The following is a 22042-nucleotide window of genomic DNA, read 5'->3' as shown; positions in this document are numbered from 1 at the left end:
GGCATTCAAAACCAGTAAACAAACAGTGGCTAAATAATTTCTTTACACATCGGGTTTCAGCCTCTGGAGTTTGCTGTTCCATGGGGTCGTGAAATGGGCAATATTAGCTGGTTCAGAAAGGGATTAGACACATTCCTGGAGAGTCTGGATACATTACCAGGGCTGTGTCAGAGATAATACCTTCTGATATTCCCTAGTGCAACAGTTATGGATGCTGGAAAAGTATGAGGGGAAGATACTGCAGGAAGCAGTAGGTTCATGTGTTTGCCCCACATGCTACTCCTGGAAATAGAGCACAAGGCTGCATTGCCTTTTCTGTGGTCCAGTACATGTTATTTCTTACATTCTTGTGTTTTGGCTGTTTAATGAAGACATTTGCCTGCAGTTTTAAATGGACCTGCAACAAAAAGCTGATGGAGTTTGTCTGGGAGAATGGCTTCTCCTGACTGTGATCAACAGGTATTACGTAGTGAAAGGAGGATTAGACTGAGCCTTTATTCTGCTGGTGTCATATACATCATCGTGTACGTGTTCCAGTTTTTTTGTATCAGATTTATGCAATCAATGTGATGGGATACTAAAATACCTAAATGAGTAACATTTGAGCAGATGCACCATGACCAACCAAAGGCAGCAGTTACTTGGTTACTTGCCCCTCTTGCCAAGTAAAGCACAGTAGTTTAAACTGAAATTTAGTCTGACAAATGATTTGTGGTTTAAGCCTAGAACCTCCTGATTCACACACCAATATACAGTCAGTGACTGCAATTTGGATGATGGATGCTGACTCATTAGCCTCTGGTACTGAATTTTACTCCAACTGAAATCTCTATACTTTGGTATACTTCTACGTATCTGTCCCCATTTTATCAGGCTTTTTCTTCAGCATATTCAGCACTTTAGTCTTACTTAGGAAGGGACTGTGTGTTTGAAGATGGGAAATGAGTATAATTTGGTAGGACCCAGAACTGTGTATTCAACCCAACAAGTGCTGTTTAGATCACTGGGTGTTTTGGTAACTGATGTAATGTCAAATCCACTGATCCAGTGAAACACACGTGCAGTCTTGGCTGTGAAAGCAGCATCTGACAGAGCTGAATCAATGACTGCATAGCTTTTAAAGAGGGTTCTTGTCAACACAAGTGCAACAGAGCACCATCTCCTCTCTGTCCGTGACTAGAAGAAAGAAATGAGAAACCACTTTCAACCAGATGGTGATTCCTTCTAGATGAAATAGGAGTCTTGTGCTTAGTATTTTCCGTGAAGTTCATTTTACTCTGGTATTTTGTTGCACTTTGTCTTGTGCACAGAAGATTACAGGTCAAATAAGCATGAGGGAATTAATAAAAACCCTGAATCTGTGGGAAAGGCAGAAAGAAGGGAAAGAATTAACATGAAATATTTCTAACCACTGAGCTGTATTCTGGAGGTTGGATACTTTTACACAATGATGACCAAAGTAGTCCAATGACTGCTAGCTAGGAAATTACTATATTTAAAATGTGACAACAAAGGAATTGTAATTAATAATCCTAGTAGTTCTTACTTGTTAACAAACACTTTCTACTGCCTTCTGTCTGAGTTGTTATGTCATGTTGCAGGCATGAAGCTTTGAACATCTTTGAGACAGTTAGTATGCTCTTAAAGATTCAAATCTGCCAATATTGCGAAGAGTGAATCAAGTATTTAAGCAAAGGAGTTTACATGTGTGCTCAAGTCTGCTGCTGCTAAAGCATTTTCTTTCTTGTTTAGAATATGAATGGATAGGATCAAGAACCTTGCTATACTATTTTAATGTAGAGTATTCAATCCTGGCAGTGTCCAAAACTTTCCATTAGCTTGTCACTTGACCTTACTGAAAAATTAAATAAATGGTTTTCTTGTCTTTGATGCAATTTATTCTTACTGACTTTGAGAAAATATGCATATCAAAGAAGAAGATTTAAATCAATTCTAACTTCATACTTTCAGGTTCCTGAGCATGCAGAACTTGCCTGGATTCTTGGGTGCTTAACTAATGTGCCACGTCTACTACGTTTGCCCCAGTGGAAGGTATGGACAGTTTGGTAAATTTAGAAGAAAGTTTTGGGAATTCAGTAGAAATGTTGTCCTGGAAATACTTGTCATCTATGAAGTACTGACTTTACCTTGGTTGTTCATGCTTTAGGTTAAGTAATTCTGTGGTCCTGTGGTGGAAGGGGTAAAACATATCTCTCCAGGTGTGTTCCTCTTAGTGAACATTTTCCTGCTGGAAGCTACAGAATTGTGTTTTTGGCAGAGATTTGCAGAAAAACTGTGCTAAAAAAGAAGGGTTTTTACTGTTGTTAAACTGATTTTGCTAGAACATTCAGTTTTATTTCAATGCCTGCTTAATAATGCAAAAGTAATGAAAGATATTGCAGTGGAAACCTTGGCCTTGCTGATTAAGGAGTTCCATTAACAGCTTTTATTTTTTCCACTGTAAAGAGTGGCTGCTGTGTAGATTTTATGGACGAGTGTTCAAAAGAGGCATATGTTTGAGGAGGAGTATAGAAATTATAAATATTAAAAATGTGCTGAGTGATATTGTATCTTAAATGTTTGCCTTTACAAGTTTCAAATGTTCATGTTCTTATTCTTGGTGTTCCATCAGCCTGACTGCATCAACAGAGTTCTTGCATTTAATTTCCTTGTATTTTATTTTGACATTTAGTAAGCAGAAAAAGACAGGAGAGAGAAGTATCTGAAAAAGGAAAAAAAAACCCAACAGCTTAAGAGTAGTTTGGGCTTGCAGAGTTCAGAGCAGTCTTAAATACCTCCAGATGTTTTCTTTTTTCCTGTTTTCCTTCTTAATTAAATAAAACCAGTAAAACTTAAATACAGCAACCAGTGTTAATGCATGGCATAGATTAAAGCAAACCTTTCCAAACCTGAGGTTCTAAAGTTAATCTCTTAAATCCTACTTTGACTGGATTGACTTTCCAGACCTATAGATAGGTGTTACAGGTGCTAGGCTTTGCAAATTAAGTTCCCTGAATCCTAGGCATTTAGGGATGTAGACAGAATTCAGAATCTGTTGGAGAGCATGAGTCTAAATATATTTGAACCATCCTAGTGAAATAATTCAGGTTTCAAGGGTGTTAGTATATTTAACTATTGCTAAAAGTAAAATACAGATATGCCATCACTAGAACATAATTAGTGTTTGTAGCCTCACTGTCTTGATCTAGGTGATCCATATCAGGGAGCAGGAGAGGACTTGAATTCATTAGGTGGATGGTGGGGAGCAGTGAGAACTGCTGGAGACAGCACTGGACTCTGCCTCTCTAGTTATGGGTTCTCCCAGCTATCACTGGCTGTCCTGGTGACTGTGTGTGATCACTGTGTCTTGATCTCTAACACAGGTATTAATACCTTTTTGTATCTCCATTATGAAGTGTTTCAAAAATGTATTGCTGAAGACACTATTTAAAAAGTAGGATTTATGTGTAATATACAAGTGTAATAACTGCGCCTGATGGTTTTGCATTTGAAACCATTTCCATTAATAAGGTTACAAACAGAAAACAAAAGAAACCCTATGTTCCCTTCTCACTAGAGTATCAGAGCTGTGTAGGGAAATTCATAAATATAGGACATAAACCAGAATATATTCATAAGGAGTGGATTTTACATGACGCTGTCTTCTGTGGAGCTACATAATAAATTACTCAATTATTCAGAATTGTAATTAATTAAAATCATGGACCATTAGTCAAAAGTGTGATTCTTCTCTGTTTTTCTTTTCCAAACAGATGAAGCGTGCCAGCCAGAATAGCGAAGGAACTGTTGGTTTGTTGACTTACCCTGTGCTTCAAGCAGCAGATATTTTGCTGTACAAGTAAGAGGCAGAATGTGAGCCCATGGCCAATGTCTGTTCAGCTACCTTGGAATGAATGCTTGTCAGGTCAACATGGTAACTTATAGAGCAGGGGAGCTGGGTGTGATTAGATCAGAAGATTGGAAATAGATGACAGACTCAAATGGCTGGTTGAAATCTAGCCTGGTTAAAAAGCTACTGACAGGGCTGTAAAGAGCAAAAGCTGGTCATGTTAGAATAATTCTTAGGGAATTGCAACAGACTGATGTTTAATTATACATATTACACATTCACACTGATACACTTCTTTAAAGTATTTATGCTTTATTTTATGCAGAGTACTGTAGAGGTACTTAAACTGTCTGTATGTAGCATACCAATATTAGTGGGGAATTTTGTGTAGGCCAGTTCATAATGATGAAAAAATCACTTATTGACTGCAGCTTGTAGTACCTGGGCTAGTGTTGCAATGGAAACAGCCCCTGGTGAGGGACTGGGGACTCAGCATGCCTGAGCCTGTAGCCTGACTAATAGAATTTGTAGTTCATTGTAATGACTGGTTGTATTTCATAATATTATTTAAACTGTCTCAGTAAGTAAATGTTAAAGACAATGCACCATATATTAATTATTTGTATGTTCAGAGCATATGTACTTTGTGGCATTGTTCTGAAGGAAGTTGTGAATATTATTTGGGACAGAGAAGTAACATAAAACTGAGGACAAGGATGTCAGTTCAGACTAACCAAGATTAACCAGCTGTGAATTCAGAAAAATGTATCTAGGGAAATTTCATATTAATTTATCATAGTAGGGAAAACAGTACTGCTAGAAGACCAAGAGATGGTATTTCTAATTTACCTGAATTTTAAGTAAAAATAACAGGAAGCAAGCAAAAGTCAGAATTATTTTGAATATTATAATGATTTTATTTGAAATGAGTCCCATTTGACTGTCAAATATTTGAGTGATTTGAGTGTGAAGTATTTAAGGGTGAAATTTAGACAACTTTATCAGAAATCACATTGTTTTGATTGAGCTCAACCATGTCTATCTCTTCCATCTCTAATAAGATCAGGTGTTTGTTGGCTACTATCTGTATTAATAGCAGGCTGTCCACCAGAGCACAAAACAAGGAATTGAAAGAGAAACAGTATCTCTTTGAAGAAACTTGACTTAATCTTTAATAAGAAATGTTTTAATGTAAACAAAATAATATGACGAACAAGAATTGGTGGGAAACAGAAACATAGGAAGGGAACAGCAGTCATGAAGTAGAATTTAGAGCTGGAGGAGGGGGAGAAACAGTACTAGCTCAGAGGATCAAAGAGATGGGAAAATGGGCAGAAGGTAAATACATGACAGAAAAGAGTAAAAATAGCACTAGGATAGAAATATTAAAAAAAAAAAAAGCGAGAAATAAAGGCAAGGTATCGTGCAGAGACTTTTATAGAGATAATATGTTTTCTGTTTAGTGGCAAACTTTGTGAATATGGAACCATTTTGGCATATGGAAACATTTCTTTTGACCTGCTTAAAGAATATTGATTATGGTAACTGATTTTCTCTCAGTTATAGGGCACTGTGATTTCCTATTGATTCCTACTGTAACTGTTTTTAGGTTGCCTTGCTGACTGGTTGGGAATAAAGGTGAACAAATTGATTCCTGGATGTCAGCCCAGTAATTCAGAATCGGAAGGAAAGAGTACCATGTTGATCTGAAATTTTCTGGGAACTTAAAAGATGCACAGTGAATTTCCTTATTTTGGAACATGTCCAGTATTCATAGCTGAATACCCTGTAAGCCTTAGAAAAAAAAATCTGCTGGGGGATGGGAGAGTAATCAAAAGCTGGCAAGATTTCAAGTCTGCCTCATCTAAAAGAATCATACATTTTTCACAAGTATGATTAACTGTGGGAAAGAATCACCAGGGGAAGTAATGGATTCTTCACCTCCTCATGTCCTCTGATGCAGGTTGTGTTTCCATCCAGAAGCATATTCAAACCATTCAGTTCAATACAGAAGATCAAATTATCTTTTGAATCCAGCAGTTCTGATCTTCTCATAACACTTGTGACAATAGTCACTGGACCACATGATTTATACAATTGTGATGAAGAAGAAACACTCTTCTTTCCTTCCCTTGATACATCCTCAGTACTAACTCCTCAACAGCAGTTACGTTTTCCTGAGACTTGACATGACAAGCTGCTTGCACTTTATGCCTTGCAGATCTTTCTTGCTTTTTTTTACACTATAGCATGTGCTCTTTGATATCTGAAGAGGCAGCAGGAGATACTGTAGAAACCTTTCTTTGAGCTGAGTTTAATGAGTTGCTCTTACAGGTATCTTTGCCATATATGTCTTTACAAAGGGCTATTTTTGCCTTTGGTTATGTGCTTCAGTTCAGCACAAAAAGCAGAGTCATCCCTGAATATGTTCAGTTTGGGATCTTGTTCCCACAGCACCTATATCTAGCTGGGACTGAGTGTTTGGCTCAGTCTGGCCCTCAGTCATGGCAGAAGCTGTGACAGTCTTGAGTAACATTTCAGCAGAACCAGAGAGCTTTGTTGAGTTTCCTGTATCTGTCTTTTATTAAAAGGTCAACACGTGTTCCTGTTGGAGAAGATCAAGTCCTGCACCTGGAACTAGCCCAAGATATAGCACAACATTTCAACAAGAAATATGGAGAATTCTTTCCCGTGCCCAGAGCCATTTTAAGTGAGCTGGTTATTATTTTTCCCTTAACTGCGCTTCGAAGTTGAAGATGGATTTAAATATTGTGGAAATAGTTTCAGGGACCAAGGAAAGGGAGCAAACTGATATTGAGGGAGTGAAAAACTAAAAACCAGCAACAAGAGACTAGAGGCTGTGAAAATGAACTCTCAAGATAGATATAAGGCTTTAGAAATCCATGGTTGAGGAATGTACGTGACGTCTGGTATTCTAGTCCAGGGGGCCAGATGCACTCTGCTGCTGCCAGTCAGCCTTGCCTTTCACGTACTGGACCTTTTAAGAGAAGGGTCTCTATTCCATGTTGCTCATTCAGGAGACATGTAAGCAACAAGGCAAGAGACCTCTAGCAAGCAGAATTCTTCAGTGGCCAAGTGGGAGATGTTTACTTTAAGCATGCTGAAGTTGGTTTATATGTACAGTGCTCCAATTTTTTTTAAGAGTGTTTAATATATACTTGAGTATTTCAATATGTGTCTGTCACAGAGCTTAAGACTTTATGGTTTTGATCTTAGACTCAGGAAGACTTATAAGGAAAATCTTCTCAGCCATTTTTGAGCTATAAGGTCATAGGCCGGGGGGTGAGGAGGAGTCAGATGGCGCAAATGGCATGTTTGCTAAGAAACGTGAAGAATTGGGCAAGGATGAAGCGTTGCATCTTTGTTGTAAGTAATGTAGAGGAATGCACAGCAGAGACCTTCGCCCCCAAAAGGGCAAGAAGCTCTCACCTTGGAAAAGACAGGCAGCAATAAACCTTTCTCAATTTTCAAGCCTCAGTGACGAAAGTGGTGTTAAACCTAGAGTGGAGTTTTGAGAATATTAGGGATTGCAAACTCTGCAGTTTCTAATTGAGTACTAAGCACTATAAAGAGGAGCTGAGTATAGCCTCTGATGCAGGTGAGACTATTTATCATTAAATAAAAAGCTCAATTTGGAAAAAAAAAAAAAAAAGGAAAAAAACATTTAATTTTGCTCCCCAAAAGCATTCCTTCTTAAGTTCACAAGTACATGCAAACCAACAAAATATCCTAGATGAATGGAGAAGGTAGGGACCTATTCAGACTCACTAGCTGTAGACAATTGAATTACCTGGATCTTTCAAATTTGCAGAAGACACTCTTCCAAAAGGTGATTTCAGAATAAAGCACTTTCTGGGGCAATCTGAATTGTATGCTGGAAGAACCCTTATCCTTTCACTGAATACATAGGCTATCTATGAGCAGTATGCAGGTAATTTTGTTGGCTGTATTAGGTGTCTAAAAACAACTGGTATGAGTACTCTGTAGATAAGTGATACTTTAGGTACTCCATGAATGGTATTTCTTGGTGAAAAACTGAAGCAGTGTGGGTTGATGCCATTAAAGTACTTTGCAATAGTCTTCTAATGTTCCTAATCTATTTCATGTACATGCATGTATCTTAGCAGTTTGTACAACAACCACACCTTTCTTATCTGAGCAGTGCTTTACATCTAACAGAGCTGGTCAGTGTTGAGTTAGAGAATTTTAATAACGGTTTTACTGAGATTTAGGAGAATTTCCAAGAGATTTTGAGTGGAAAAGTTTTCTGAAATAAGGAGATTAACTGTTATGGGATTCTGATTTTTTTTTACCAGTGGAGTTAACCTGTTTCTCAGAACCATTCAGTAAGGTTCACTAATAGAAGAGGGGAGAAATTAGGGGGGAAATCAGCATGTAAGCAACATAAAATATTAGGAATAGCCCCAGCAGAAGTTCCTGCTTAGTGATGATGGGAGAGGTGGAACAGGCTTGATTCAGTGTGAGAGGAGAGAGGTGGCTTCTTAGAAGGACAGGAAGGGTGCAAGGACTAAACAGAGCATGCATGATTGTATGAGCAAGGATAAACAGCTTCATCATATAGCTGCACATTGTTCTTAGAAATTGTCATAAGAAACCATTGTCTCATAACTTTTTTTTTTTTTAAGGTACAACAAAGAAAATAAAATCCCTCAGAGATCCATCAGTGAAGATGTCCAAGTCAGACCCACAGAAGTTAGCTACTGTCAGCATAGCAGACAGCCCTGATGAAATAGTGCTGAAATTTCGCAAAGCTGTGACTGACTTTACCTCGGAGGTGACCTATGAGCCCACCACTCGCCCGGGTGTCTCCAATCTGGTGTCCATTCACGCTGCAGTGACGGGACTTAGCATCAGAGAGGTGCTGCACCAAGCCACTGGGCTCGACACTGCTCACTACAAAATGGTGGTAGCAGAGTCGGTTATCCAAAAATTTGCACCTATCAGGAATGAAATCAAGAAACTCCAGGAAGACAAGTCTCATTTGATAAAAGTTTTAGAGGATGGAGCAGAGAAAGCCAAAGAACTGGCTGCTCCTATTTATCAAGAAATAAGGAGACTGGTGGGATTTCAATAGAAGCTGCTGAGTAGTTGCAAGGACTTTTATGTCATGGGACAGAGATGTTGTTATTTGTAACAAAATCATTTATTAATTATTAATCATTTTGTTTTGAAACAAAAGCATTCTTTCCTGGAAGATCCAAGGAGAACATTGAAGGTGATTGCATTAAAAAGTGTATGAAGCCAGATATTTCCAGCGGGACCAGCATTAATTTTGTCTGGATAGTTAAAGAGGGAGGACAGAAGCAATCACAATTCACAAAGAAATTATGCAAAAGCAGATTATAAGATTGCCTGAGTGGGTTTTTGAATTTTTCTACTGACCACTGCAAGATGCTGAATTGTAGGCAAGGTGATCAGAATCTAGCAGAAAGATTTGTAATCCTCTCAAGGACATACTTAGCTCTGTATGTGCTGTTGTTACAGATGGACATCCTATTGGGGGTTATTCAGCTTTGATATGCTATTTGAACATGTTCTTGGATAACCAGAATAAAACCAGAGACTTAAAAATAAATGCTCAGGGTGATGAAGAGAGAACTTCTCCCTTTAGTTTCTTCAATTTCAGTGTAAATTTTCTTTTGTATCTGTGTAGTTTGTATGAAGTGAATTTCAATTAAGCCATTTGTGCCATCCTGCTGGTCAAGTCTAAGGTACTTCAGTGAGAAATGACATGTGCTTCAGCTTCTCCTATTTCACCTGCTGTTTTGTTTAGCAAGGAGCTCCGGAATTTTCAGTCCAGTGTCAAGTCTAGAATAGCTTTTAAGAAGGTGTAGAAGAGATGTAATCCTGAATCAAAGAAAGCTTGGGTTGAGAATCAGAGAACTTTCTGTAAAGTTTATAAAATTGCTTCTTTAGAAAATTGTGCTACGGTCAGAGCCAGAACAGAATTAAATAGGTCTTTATGGACTCTTCACTACTGAGCCTTGAGAAAGTGCAGTGATGGGAGAGCAGTGTTAGCCTACCCTGATCTTGGGCCTCACAAGATCCACAGATTTGGACCCATGGATTGTGGCACTTGTTGGGGAATGTGTGGCAAAGAGGCATTGCCAAAATGAGACACCATGTTCTGAAGAGGGGGAGTAGTACATGTTAAAAGGTAATGAAAGCCCTACTGATCCTGTGCCAGCATATTTAGCTGTGTCGTTACACTTCATGGTGCTGTGTTTGAAATTGCTGTACTGTAATGTAAATTGAGTTAATCCTGTACTCTGGCAGCTCATAGCCATGCTATGCCTGTGGCATTTATCATGAAGGATTGCAGCTTACATGGCTGAGTTAGTAAAACATGGCGAGGTGAGGGGGCTCTACATAGTGCACTTGGTTGGTTGATTGTTTTGGGTTTTCTAAAAAGCAGTATTTAGTTAATTATAGTGAATTGATTCAGAAAGAAATATTTAATTTTCCAAAACATAAAGCTGAGGACTGAGCGCCTCCAGATCTGTGCTGAGACCTGTATTTATTTGTTAGGGATCTGAAGAAGAGAACTGCTATGCAAGAACTTCATGATGACAGATTTTCTAAAATTAGTCAAGATTAGAGAAGCAGAGAGGATGGAGACAGTCTGATTGGAACCAAACTCAATATAGACAAGCCTAAGGTAATGTCTTCTGGAAAGAATAAGTATATTCAAAAATTGTCCCTGGTTTTAAATAGACTGTATTGGATAAGGAAAGGACATGTAATAACTGCACATATTTACATAGCTTTACAAAACTTTTGTCAGTGTTTAACCAGCTGCATTTGAGCACTAAGATAGACTAAGGCACACAATTACTGCTGTTTCCTGACTTGGCATAAAATGTTTGCTGTGGCACTTTTTAATATAGATTGATTTCTGCAAAGGTCCCACAGTATGTACCTTAAGAGAAGCTAACACTGTCCCCATGAAGACTCTGAAAATCTTTAATACTAGTGTATCTAGTTTCTACCTATACCTCTTTTTCACTAGCAAACATATATTCAAAAGACAACTCAGAGTTTCAAGATCTCTTTACACTTCTGATACTCAAATCACCTAATATATAGAATTGCCATTCAACATACCTTCTCTGCTGTGGAAGGAAAATAGGAGCATTCATGGGAGGGGTTGACACCAACAGGTAATTTTGGTTTGTTGCTTAAACTGTTCTGAGCAATCTTTCCAAAACTGTTAGATCCTTTTTCAGAAAATCATGTAAGTAAAGCAGGAAGAAAACTTCAGAAGAGCCTTTTCTTTGAGCGAGGGGTTTAAGGCATTATATATTTAGCTGTGTTTCAATCAAATTCACTAATTTGCCTCTTTTTAATTCAATAATACATTGAGGGTGTTTCTTTCCCTTTCCCCTATCAGTCAAACAAGTCTTATTTGCCTGACCTGTTTCCTTCAAGTAAGGAAATATACATGTTTTTTCATCTTCAGAAAAGTTAAACTTGTGTAAAATTAGCATATTAACCTACTGATTTTTGACTAAGCTTTTCATTTTAGTTGCTCTTGTGGAGGAATTCTCAAAATAATATGTGTTTTCCCAGTGAGATAATTCCAATTCCATTAACAACCATGATCTTTAGAATCCCTTGAGAGGAGACAACAAATGTAGATGTTTGCAGGTATCTGTTGCCTATTTCAGTTTTCTTAGAGCATTTTTTTTTTCTGCAAGGTTAACCATCTTGGCACTCAGGTGGTTTAGCTGAGCTTGAAGCAAAGCTTTGATTCCAAGCTACTCTCTCCTCTTCTACCTCCCTGTTTCCCTTTGGGAATGTCTTATAAACATCCATTCTGTATAGGGTTCTGTGGCAATGTTTACTAAGGAGTACAGTTGAGTTGGAATAGCTGCTTAGAGAAAAATTGTTAGAGAAGACTTGATGCTTTATGTTTCATAGTTATTTATTTCACACTAACTCTGGTGCTGGGGATTTAATGTTTGTTTGCAACAAAATAGGTGCACTCCTGAAACACATTTTCATGGTTTTTTTTAATCCAAATCACATTCTTCAAGACTTCTCTGTGATGTCTGCTGAAGTGCAGTTGGTGGGGAGTTTCTGCAGAAGCACACTCATCCCAGCTGCAGTGTGGTATAGACACACCCTGTGTTATTGTTGAAGTCACTGTAAGGTGTTCTTCCAGGACAGGGTGAGAAAAGGGAACAAATATATTTTTTCTAATTGAAATAAAGAGAGTCAAGAGGTGGAGAGGCATTCTTACCCCGTGCTGTGTTGTTCACTGAAGAAAAGCAAGCAGAAACAATGATCTTTTATTTAGAATGCATCAGCAATTTGTGCTTTAGACTCAAAATCTCCTCTCTTGCCATTCCTGTGCACCTGTTAGTAGATGTTATGCACTAACCACTTAGTAATGTTAGTGCACCTGGCCTACTGCAGATCCCAACCATTACATATGTTTCAGACATAGCATTTCCTAGTGAAATTCAGTCACCTTCAGAGATAGGACATCAATTCCACAGTGAATTACTTGCAAAAATCTAACAAAAACATTTATACACTTGAGACATGCATTTTTCCAGCTAGTTATTCCTAGGAAGTCATAATATCACGTAGTAGGTCTCAGCTCTGTGCTTTCAGTTTAGAGCGCAGAATTTACTGAGAATTTTAGATTCAGGAACGATGTTTTCTGCAGCAGAGACTCAAAATTGTGGTTAGCCCCATAAATTAACTCTGGAACTGCTCCAGCATACATCCCTGCCTCAAATAGCTGGAGTGCATGGATATTGTACATTATACTGGAATTTAATTGTAAGTCTTAAAGATGTGGTTGCAGTATACTTAGTTTTCAAACACCATGACCTGGTTTCTCAGATTGCCCAGAAGGCTTTCTGCATAGTTCTGATTCAGTGTGTGTTTATATACAACCAATTCAAGCAAAGCTCCTTTGCAGGATTATGGCTGCATCCATTAAAGGCTAGAGAATTCATAAAAATGAGCTAAAAGTCTAAGGAACGACAGTGACGTGGGATCCTTGGGGACTGACCTGCATCTAAATGTTTTGGGAACCATAGGTTAGCAAAGTAAATGTTTTCTTATCCTTGGTTAGGACCATTATGATCCTGACAACAGTGTAGCAGTAAATACTGATGATGAAAGTTTGTTCTTTTAGTAGTCCAGCTTAATTAGATCTACATTCAATACAAGGGATGGATCTTTCACCATTTTGATCTGTGCATTTAAACTCCTGGATGCTGCCTACCTTTTTTTTTTTTTTTTTTTTTTTATGACTGATGGACTGCTGCACAGAGAAATAGTCTAGCAAGCTGGTGGAGGAAGTCCAGTGGGAAAGGGCTTTTGTTCAGGAAATATATTATCTGTTCTTGACAGGAAAACAAAGCCCCTCTTCTGCTGTATTGGACTGTCTAATTTCCTTTTAATTTTTTGATCTGTTCATTCTTTCTAAGTAAATTTGACAGTAGCTGCAAGAAGAATGTCAATGTATTGTGTAGCCAAAAGCCTTGGAAGGACACAGACATCTCTTATCTTTTCTAAAGTCTCTTATATAGCCAGCTTTGGGAAAAATGCTGCAGCAAAACTGTAGTTGTATGTGACATTCATTTATCTGCTTAAAGCTTTGGTGTTTTGGTTTGTATTTTTTTTTTTTTTTGTTCACTCAGCTGTGAAAGAAGACTTATTAAATATTGAATTCCCAATGAAGTTTTTTATCGCATAGTCCTGTCCAGATGACAGCTGAAGTAATGGAAAATTCTCTTTATTATCACAAAAGATTCTACTCTGATTCTCACTGTCTTTTCTGTTATTCTGTTGGTTGTGCTAATAGGTTTGACATGTAAGTATTTATTCTGTGTCAATAAGAAATCATTTTACCTGCAACAGTCCCATATTATTATGGAAGTGGAAGATTCACTGATCATTTCACTTGTAGGAGCAGCCCTGGTGTCACAATTATTTTATATAAAACCAAATGCCAGCCTCCTGCACAGGTAAACAGTTTAACACCTGGGAAGATGTTCTGCCACTGCTGTAACTTGCTGTCACAGAACACCATGACTGAAGATGAGATTATCCACTACAGGAGTGGGCTCGTGCTGCCTGTGGACATCAAATTAAGCACTGAGCTTAATGTCTGTTGTGCTGTCGTGCTCTCAGCATTCCAACATGGCTGTGAGACGGGAGCAGAGCAAATCTGTGCCACACCAGAAGGCTCGATCAGTTCCAGATGTGCTACATTTGCTGTATGTGCAAGATGAAATGTCAAGACAAGAGCTGCAGAGCAAAAATCCTTAAAAGTTATTAAATGTTTAGAAGTAGCAGCATGCTTGTAAAGCTTGACTTATAAAGCCTGTGATAGCATGGTTTTAGCCTCACTCATGGGGCTGACAGGAGCAGTCACACAGCTGAGTGTGATGGTGGCATAAGGTAAGCCATCTGCTTCCTCAGTACAATAATGTAAGGACAGTATGAGTCTAATTTGAGGGGTTACTGGATTAACCCTCACAGGTGGGAAATAATAGCTTATGGCAGAGCAAGGTAGTTCCACATCTTTCTTGTGTCCTAAACCATTCTGAAACCAGATGCTCACAGTTCAGGTGGGGACACAAAGCACAGAGAAGATGCTGTATGGACAGTGCCACTTGTCCCACGTGCTGTTGTATCTATAACTCTGCAGTTCCTCCAGTTTGGCATGACTTTATTGTCATCTATCAATGTGAAATGATAATCACATGCTGATAAAATTCATGGAACTTTGGTTTGAAATTCTGGATGTATGTTCTCTACTATCTTTGGTGAAAAGTTCTTTCCTGATGCCCCAGGATTTATAAGAAGAAATCATTAAGCCAGATAAGAAGAAACTTATCAAAACAAGGCTACTCTCTGGCATTATCCAGAGTTACTGGTGTAGGTGGTTTCTGGCTTCATTCACTCTGTTTACCTTCATGCTTCATCCCCTAAGCCACATCTCTCTCTGAGCAAAGTAAAACCTGTATGTTGAATGTTGTGAGACTGACTTTTTGTTGTGACTGGAAACAGTTTGTCAAATATATTTGAAGAGTCTCTTTGTTTGCTGAATGAATAACAAAGATTTCAATAAGTGCTTCTTGAGTATTTAAGCCAAGAAATAAGTATGAGTGGGTTAGGGTTTGCTCTGCCCACAGTTACTCCTTCATGGCCTGTCTGGCAGATGTTCCTACAGCAAGAATGGGAAAAAGAGAAATTTTCTCCTTAGGGTTGAAGGCCAGATGTAAACCGCAAGTAGCAGTGTGGCATCCATTATTTTTAGATAGTCCTCATTAACTTTCTCTTAGTGGTATATCTGTTTGCACACCCCCAAAGTTGAAATTGTATGGATATTCAGGGGGAAAAGCACTGGATGTGAATGACTAAACCCATTTCTGTCTCAGAGCTACTGTCTTTGCTATGCATGGGTATTGGCACACGAGGAGGAAGGGCCTTGCTGCTTGGGAGAGGGTTACTGCTGTCACCATTGGGACAACTGATCCAAACTGTGACACTCCTACCTTCAGTTCACCAGCATGAACCCCTCTAGAAAGAAGCTGTGAAGTGGATGAATTTACTGTGCACACTGCATGAGTGCTGCAGGTTCTGTAGTCTCGGTGTGACCTGTTGGAAAAGTATCATTTTGGTCTTTAATAACCATTGCCAAAATGGCCCAAGGGTGTGCTGGGATTCTGAAGATCTCAAATATCTTATGAGGAAAAGCTGAAACAGTTGAGCTTGTTCAGCCTTGAGAAGACCTCATCAATGTCTGTAAGTATCTGCAGAGAGGCTGTCAAGAGGATGGAACCAGGCATCCAGTCACACCATTCTTCTTCATTCAGGACAAGAGGCAACGGAAAGAAACTGATGCACAGGAAGTTCCACCTGAACACAGGAAAGAACTTCCTTACTGTGCAGGTGCACTGGAACAGATTGCCCAGAGATGTTGTAGAGTCTCTCTCACTGGAGAGATTCCAGAACCATCTGGACACAGTCCCTTGCCATGTGCTCTGGGATGAACCAGCTTCAGCAGGGAGGTTGGAGGAGCTGACCTAGTCTGGTCCCTGCCAACCTGACCCATTCTGTGATTTTGTAAATTCAGGTGTGTTGCTGATTTGTATGTGAGTTTTTCTGGCTCCCCTGAAGATGAAATGTGCTTTTTTGGGTGACTTATATCTAATGGGCCTAATTCCTACAGAGATATTGTTAAAATAAACTTCAGAGTTCCAAAATATCTGTGTAGCATAACAACAAAATTGAAGTGATGACCTGTGCTGCTGTTTTAATCCACTTTGCTTAACAGCATCACACGCTGGAAGGAGTAGAAACTCCATTTTTTTCTTCTTCAAGCCAACCAAGTTCTAACCCAAAAGGCTTCACTCTACTTTCTGCTTGCCTTTGAGGAGGTGGATCAGCTTGAGTATAAATGTTGTCTTTATGTTTTATGAGGATACTTCTGTGGCTGATGAGTGGTTTGTCAAGGGAGATCTCTGGGTGGCCTGAGAAGATTTAATGGATGCCACAAGGTTTTGGGGAGTGTTTTACCACCCTTCATTAAAAAAAAAAAAAAAAAAAAAAAAAAAAAAGTAATGTAGTTGCAGATGAGAATTTAATACATAGAGAATATTGAATATTCCCTATCAATTTCCTTAGCTGTTTTGCTACAGCTTCATAGAAAACACCAAAATCTGCATCATCAAGGCCATTTTGGTGTATTGTTTTTAATTTGATTTGAGCCTTTGTTGTCTGCCTTGCAGTTTTCTGTTCCTTTAGTTCTTTCTCTGGAAAAAGAGTTTTGCTCTTTGGTTAAGCAAAGATCTAAAAACATGTTTTACTTTTTATTTCTCTTTTGCTTTTGAGCAGGATGCTTAACTTTGAGCAGGATGCTTAGCCTCAGTTTTCTCGCTATAAATGAGGCATAGGAGACTTCATTACACATATATTGGGAGGCTAAACTAATATTTACCAAGCATTTTGAGCCTTCTAGTTCAAGATGCCCTCATTGGGCACTAAGTTAAAAGTATTTCTTCCTGAAGTGCTCATTTGGTGATGCTTGTGGTGTAAGTAAACAGTGAAAAGTGCTGAAGAGCAGACAGTTCAGTATGGGGTAATAATGTCTCTAGGGAAAGTATCCGAGCTGTGTGCTCTGCAGAAATCTATAGGCTGCTGGTTTCTACCTTGATACTCCTTGTTGTGCTGCAAAATACTTGAAAATGTCCTTTAATCTTTGTCTCGTCCTTGCAGTGTGAACATAAGGGCCACTCCAAGGATCTAATATCTAAAGAAAGGTAATTCTACTACAGGGAGGGAAAACAATAATTACTAAATTTCCTGAGTGGTAGGGAGCTGGTCCCTCCGTTCTTGTCCCTCTCACTGCTGATGAGTATCTGGAGGATGGCACGAGAAAGAACTTCTTTCAGAACTTTCTTTCAAAGCACCCCTGCCTGCTGTTGCGGGCCTCTGCCGCTCCCCGCCTGGAAACGGAGCGGGCAGAGGAGAGAGCGGGAAGGTGCCGCAGGAGCGGAGCGGCGCGGGGAGCGTTGCTGGGCTCCGTCTGCGGAAGGGGCCGCAGTGCGCGGCGGCGGCCGCCAGGGGGCAGCGCCGGGCCGGGGGGCGCTGCGGGCGGGGCCGCGCGGGATCGACCCCGCTCCGCGCCCGGCCCGGCCCGGCCCGGCCCGCTGTCCTGCGCTCCCCATCCCGGCCCGGCCCGGCCCGCTCTCCTGCGCTCCCCATCCCGGCCCGGCCCGCTCTCCTGCGCTCCCCATCCCGGCCCGGCCCGGCCCGGCCCGCTCTCCTGCGCTCCCCATCCCGGCCCGGCCCGGCCCGCTCTCCTGCGCTCCCCATCCCGGCCCGGCCCGCTCTCCTGCGCTCCCCATCCCGGCCCGGCCCGCTCTCCTGCGCTCCCCATCCCGGCCCGGCCCGCTCTCCTGCGCTCCCCATCCCGGCCCGGCCCGCTCTCCTGCGCTCCCCATCCCGGCCCGGCCCGCTCTCCTGCGCTCCCCATCCTGGCCCGGCCCGCTGTCCTGTGCTCCCCATCCCGGCCCGGCCCGGCCCGGCCCGCTGTCCTGCGCTCCCCATCCCGGCCCGGCCCGCTCTCCTGCGCCCCCCATCCCGGCCCGGCCCGCTCTCCTGCGCTCCCCATCCCAGCCCTGCGCTGCCCATCCCGCCCGCTGTCCTGCGCTGCCCATCCCGGCCCGCTGTCCTGCGCTCCCCATCCCAGCCCTGCGCTCCCCATCCCGCCCGCTGTCCTGCGCTGCCCATCCCGGCCCGCTGTCCTGCGCTCCCCATCCCAGCCCTGCGCTCCCCATCCCGCCCGCTGTCCTGCGCTCCCCATCCCGCCCGCTGTCCTGCGCTGCCCATCCCGGCCCGCTGTCCTGCGCTCCCCATCCCAGCCCTGCGCTCCCCATCCCGGCCCGCTGTCCTGCGCTCCCCATCCCAGCCCTGCGCTCCCCATCCCGCCCGCTGTCCTGCGCTCCCCATCCCGGCCCCGCTGTCCTGCGCTCCCCATCCCGCCCGCTGTCCTGCGCTCCCCATCCCGCCCGCTGTCCTGCGCTCCCCATCCCGGCCCGCTGTCCTGCGCTGCCCATCCCGGCCCGCTGTCCTGCGCTCCCCGGCCTCGCACAGCGCCCTGTTTCCTCATGGCACGGGGCCGGGAACTGCCTTTTTTATGCGTCCCGCTGCTCTGACCGGGACGAGGGAGCGGGCTCTGAGCTCCGGGTCCAGGAGACTTTGAAACTAGTTCTCCCGGGAAGGGAAGCCGGCTCAGCCCGTATTGCGGGGTGAGTGCGGGAGTGTCTCCGCGACAATGCGCGGCTCTGCACAGGGACTGGGCTGTGTCCCTGTGTAACACTCTGGGCACTCACCGCATCCTCCCAAAGGTTAAAAGCGAGCAGGAGTCGCGTCAAAGGGCCTTGCTGAGCCCCTTAGTCTCTTTTCCCTCCCTCTGGAATGGTGCTTGCTTACTGCACGGAATGCAGCCTCAGCACTGAAGGCTATCCTGACATTGCATCCCGGAGAGCTCTTTCCCTCAGATTTTAGAGCAGAAGCAGGGGCAGTCCCTGCTCCACTTTCGGGGTAGTGAAGCCCTGCAGGGAAAAGGAGACTGACTTGGTCCGTCCCTTTCCCGACGATAATTCCCCAGCGCTTTCCCTCAGGCGAGCCGTAAACTGGGGATTATTTCAGTGGCCGAGTGGTTTAAAAGGATACGTGAGGGGACTGTGCAGGGCGATCAGATCTGCTCATCTGGGATTATTTACTAAGCGCCCCCCGCTTCCCTTAACGTGGAAAATACGAGACGAGGCGAGGGCTAGCCCGAACCGTCACCTCCGTAGCGTGGGGAAAGAGGGAGAAGCGTATTATAGATGCGCTGGGAAACTCATGATTTTGTTTTCGAGAGTCGGCAATAGGAGTGACAGGGCAAAATACACCTGATGGAGAGAGGATAGAATGAACGCACCAGCAGATAAAAACGTCTGCCCGCCGTCTTTTGTTGCAGTACGAATTCCCGATACACTACCTTTTCCTCTTTTTTTCCTTTATTCGTTCCCCGCTACCTCTGCTGGGGCTACCTCCGAAATAAAAGAGGAGACGTGGGATTTGGAAAGCCACGTCTCACCCTGGCCGTGTAGCCCAGCCTTGAGCCTCTCTCAGACTTGCAGTGCGGTGTTAAATCTCCCGTTGGCCCTACATCGCCTCGCCTCCGCACGTCTCCAAACCCCGGCGAGGCAAGAGAGGTGATGGACGAGAGGGGCGAGTTCAGAGCCCCTCGCATCTGCTGTCCTCCTTGGGCTCCAAGCCCGTGGGTGGGCAGGGTTACACGCCTCTGTTCCCATCCACGGGCTTTCGGGGAGGGCTTAAAGCAAGGCAATGATTACCTTCATCCTGTTACGGGCAAGGCGAGCGTGTTTTGCTGAGGCAGGGAATAAGTCTGTGCGTTCCCGAGCACCCCGTCGTGTATTATTGCCCACAGTTTGAGCTCTTTGGGATTAGCTAGAGGCAAAACTCCAGATTCACGTGGAAATGCCCCAGAGACAACGTGCGTGGGGCAAGCGAGCTGCAGTGTTCGCTCTTTTCAAGTATCTCTGCGGGGAAAACTGCAGCAATTTCCATATAACGAAAACCAAATTAGGAGGGGAAAAATAATAGAAACGATTAGTGAGCGAGTTGGCGCATTTCGAGCAATGAAGCCTTGCGCGTCGGGCACCGTTCCGTGAAGGATGCAGCGTTAGCTGCCATAGATAAATCCCGCTGCTCATTTTTATTCCTGTCTCGGCAAAGCCTGGCGAATCCCGCCGATCCGCTCGCGTTTTCGTCGGAGGCTCCGTGTGCTGGAGCCCGGGGCAGTGCCGAGGGCGAGTAGCGCATCACTCCTGCGTCTCGGAGCAGCGGGTCTCTCTCCCTATCCCCCTAGGGCTCACCCCGAGCGGGGAATCTCCACTCCCGTCTTCTCACGAGGTCCCAGGATCAACCCCGCCGAGTATGTTTTCAACCTCTTTTATTCCAGGCGACTGAGGCTCACACATCACCAATTCCCCTAGTACCTAGCAAACTCTTACCTAGCGTTATTGTATCCCAAATAAATTTTCTAAACAAGCATTTGCCTCCCAAATACGGATATAATCTTCACTGGCTTTCTTGTTAATGACTTCCATTGAATCGATGCGGCAAAGCTCTTTATCTTATAGTGCAGTGCAGAATGTGGCATTGTACACATATGGTTTAGTTTTTTTCCCCTGATTCTTGCGAGCTGGGCAGCTTTCAGCCGGGAAAGGCGCACTTACACATATTTGACTCCTTACACATTCTAATACACTGAAACGGTACGGGATGGTTTGGGGGATATGTTTGGGCAGAGAGATTAAACTAAGCCTAGGCAAATGCACTGTTAAAACCAATTACGAAGAAGTAAGTCTGTCCTTAAAACAGAGCTAAAAATGCCATGGACATTTTTATTGCTGTTGCTGAAAAGAGGCTAAACACGGAGCGATCAATTGCCATGGCAAACGGACCAAGAATAAGAGTTAAGATCACGTGTGGGGGGGAAATTATACACACACACACACACACACACACACACACGCACGCACCTATATGTATATATATACATATATAAAAAGGGGAAAAGATATAGAAAGAAGGTACGTGTAGAGTCTTTTCCACGGGAGGATGCGTGCAGAGCCGGGGGTGCTGTGAGCGTGGGTCTGGTGTGCAGTACGTACCCTGCAGGAGTGAAGGCAGAGAGCAAGCGAGGGGGGAAAATTGTCTGGAGCCACCCCAGGTACGGCCTCCTCGGAGCCCTGGTGGAGCCGGCGACTCCCCGCCTGGGGAGGCGTTTTTGGGAACCCCGCGGCCGACACAAATTGGAGCCGCCGGGTCCCCGCAAGCTTCCCCTGTTTCGCGGCCCCTGGAAAGCAGCGGGGCTGCCTGGGTGCCCCACACCGCTCCCGAAACTTCTCCCAGCTTGGAGCCTGCACCCAGGGGCTCGCCTGCCTCTCACGCCGCGTGTGTCGCTCTCTGTGTGTGTGTGTGTGTGTGTGTGTGTGTGTGTGTGTGTGGGTGGGTGGGAGCGTCCTCTGTGTCTGTGTGGAAGCGCTGGGCTGCCGTGTCCGTGCCTGCTTTGTGTTTGAAGGCATCTAGAAGTGTTGTCTCTGGTGTCCACAGGACCCGCTGGCAAAGCAGAGGGGGTGAGTATGAGCCCCTGGTTATGACCCCTCTTTCTGCTGTGTCTGAGCTGCCAGGCCGTCCAGTCTGGAGTGTGATCTTTATCTTCATCTGAGAAAGAACAGTTTACTCCGTGTTCTCCTTCTTCCTCTGAACTCGACAGAGAAATGTAGGTGCAGTTTTGTTTCGATCAAAGCAATGCCTGCAAAAGCGATGTGTACTTCCATCCAGACTCTCAGAACTGTGCCCTCCTTTCCAGGCTGAACTCAAACTCCTTTTCTAACTTGCAAAATCTGCTTGTGTCCCTGCTTGACAGTCTGTCCAGCTATCTGTCCGTCTGTCTTCCTATGGGGTTGACCTTTCTGGGAGAGGCAGCCCAGGTCGGATTGTCAAGTATGTGTCCAGTCCTGTCCAGTTTGTTTGGCGTGAGTTTGCCCTCAACCCTCCCTCTCCCCCGAATTCGTTCTTTTTTGAGTAATTAGGCAAGGA

The 22042-nt window shown here is 43.3% G+C and overlaps 1 protein-coding gene across 3 annotated transcripts in view; it reads left to right on the top strand.

Moving 5' to 3' along the window:
* The window catches only part of WARS2 (tryptophanyl tRNA synthetase 2, mitochondrial), a 44159-nt gene extending 29951 nt beyond the window's left edge, over positions 1 to 14208 (top strand). For all 3 annotated transcript variants that reach the window (XM_085572705.1, XM_021549027.4, XM_085572722.1), the window contains exons 3-6: positions 1972 to 2052; positions 3774 to 3859; positions 6442 to 6560; positions 8518 to 14208. In XM_085572705.1, the coding sequence (XP_085428831.1) occupies positions 1972 to 2052; positions 3774 to 3859; positions 6442 to 6560; positions 8518 to 8966 (735 nt within the window). In that variant the 3' untranslated portion in view covers positions 8967 to 14208. The remainder of the gene's footprint in view (positions 1 to 1971; positions 2053 to 3773; positions 3860 to 6441; positions 6561 to 8517) is intronic.
* The last annotated feature ends 7834 nt before the right edge of the window (positions 14209 to 22042 follow it).

This window comes from Lonchura striata, chromosome 1 (genome assembly GCF_050655825.1).
Source record: "Lonchura striata isolate lonStrDom1 chromosome 1, ASM5065582v1, whole genome shotgun sequence".
In the NCBI taxonomy this organism is placed as follows: domain Eukaryota; kingdom Metazoa; phylum Chordata; class Aves; order Passeriformes; family Estrildidae; genus Lonchura; species Lonchura striata.
Note: the sequence above shows the minus strand (reverse complement) of the source record. Positions and strands in the feature narration are given on the sequence as shown.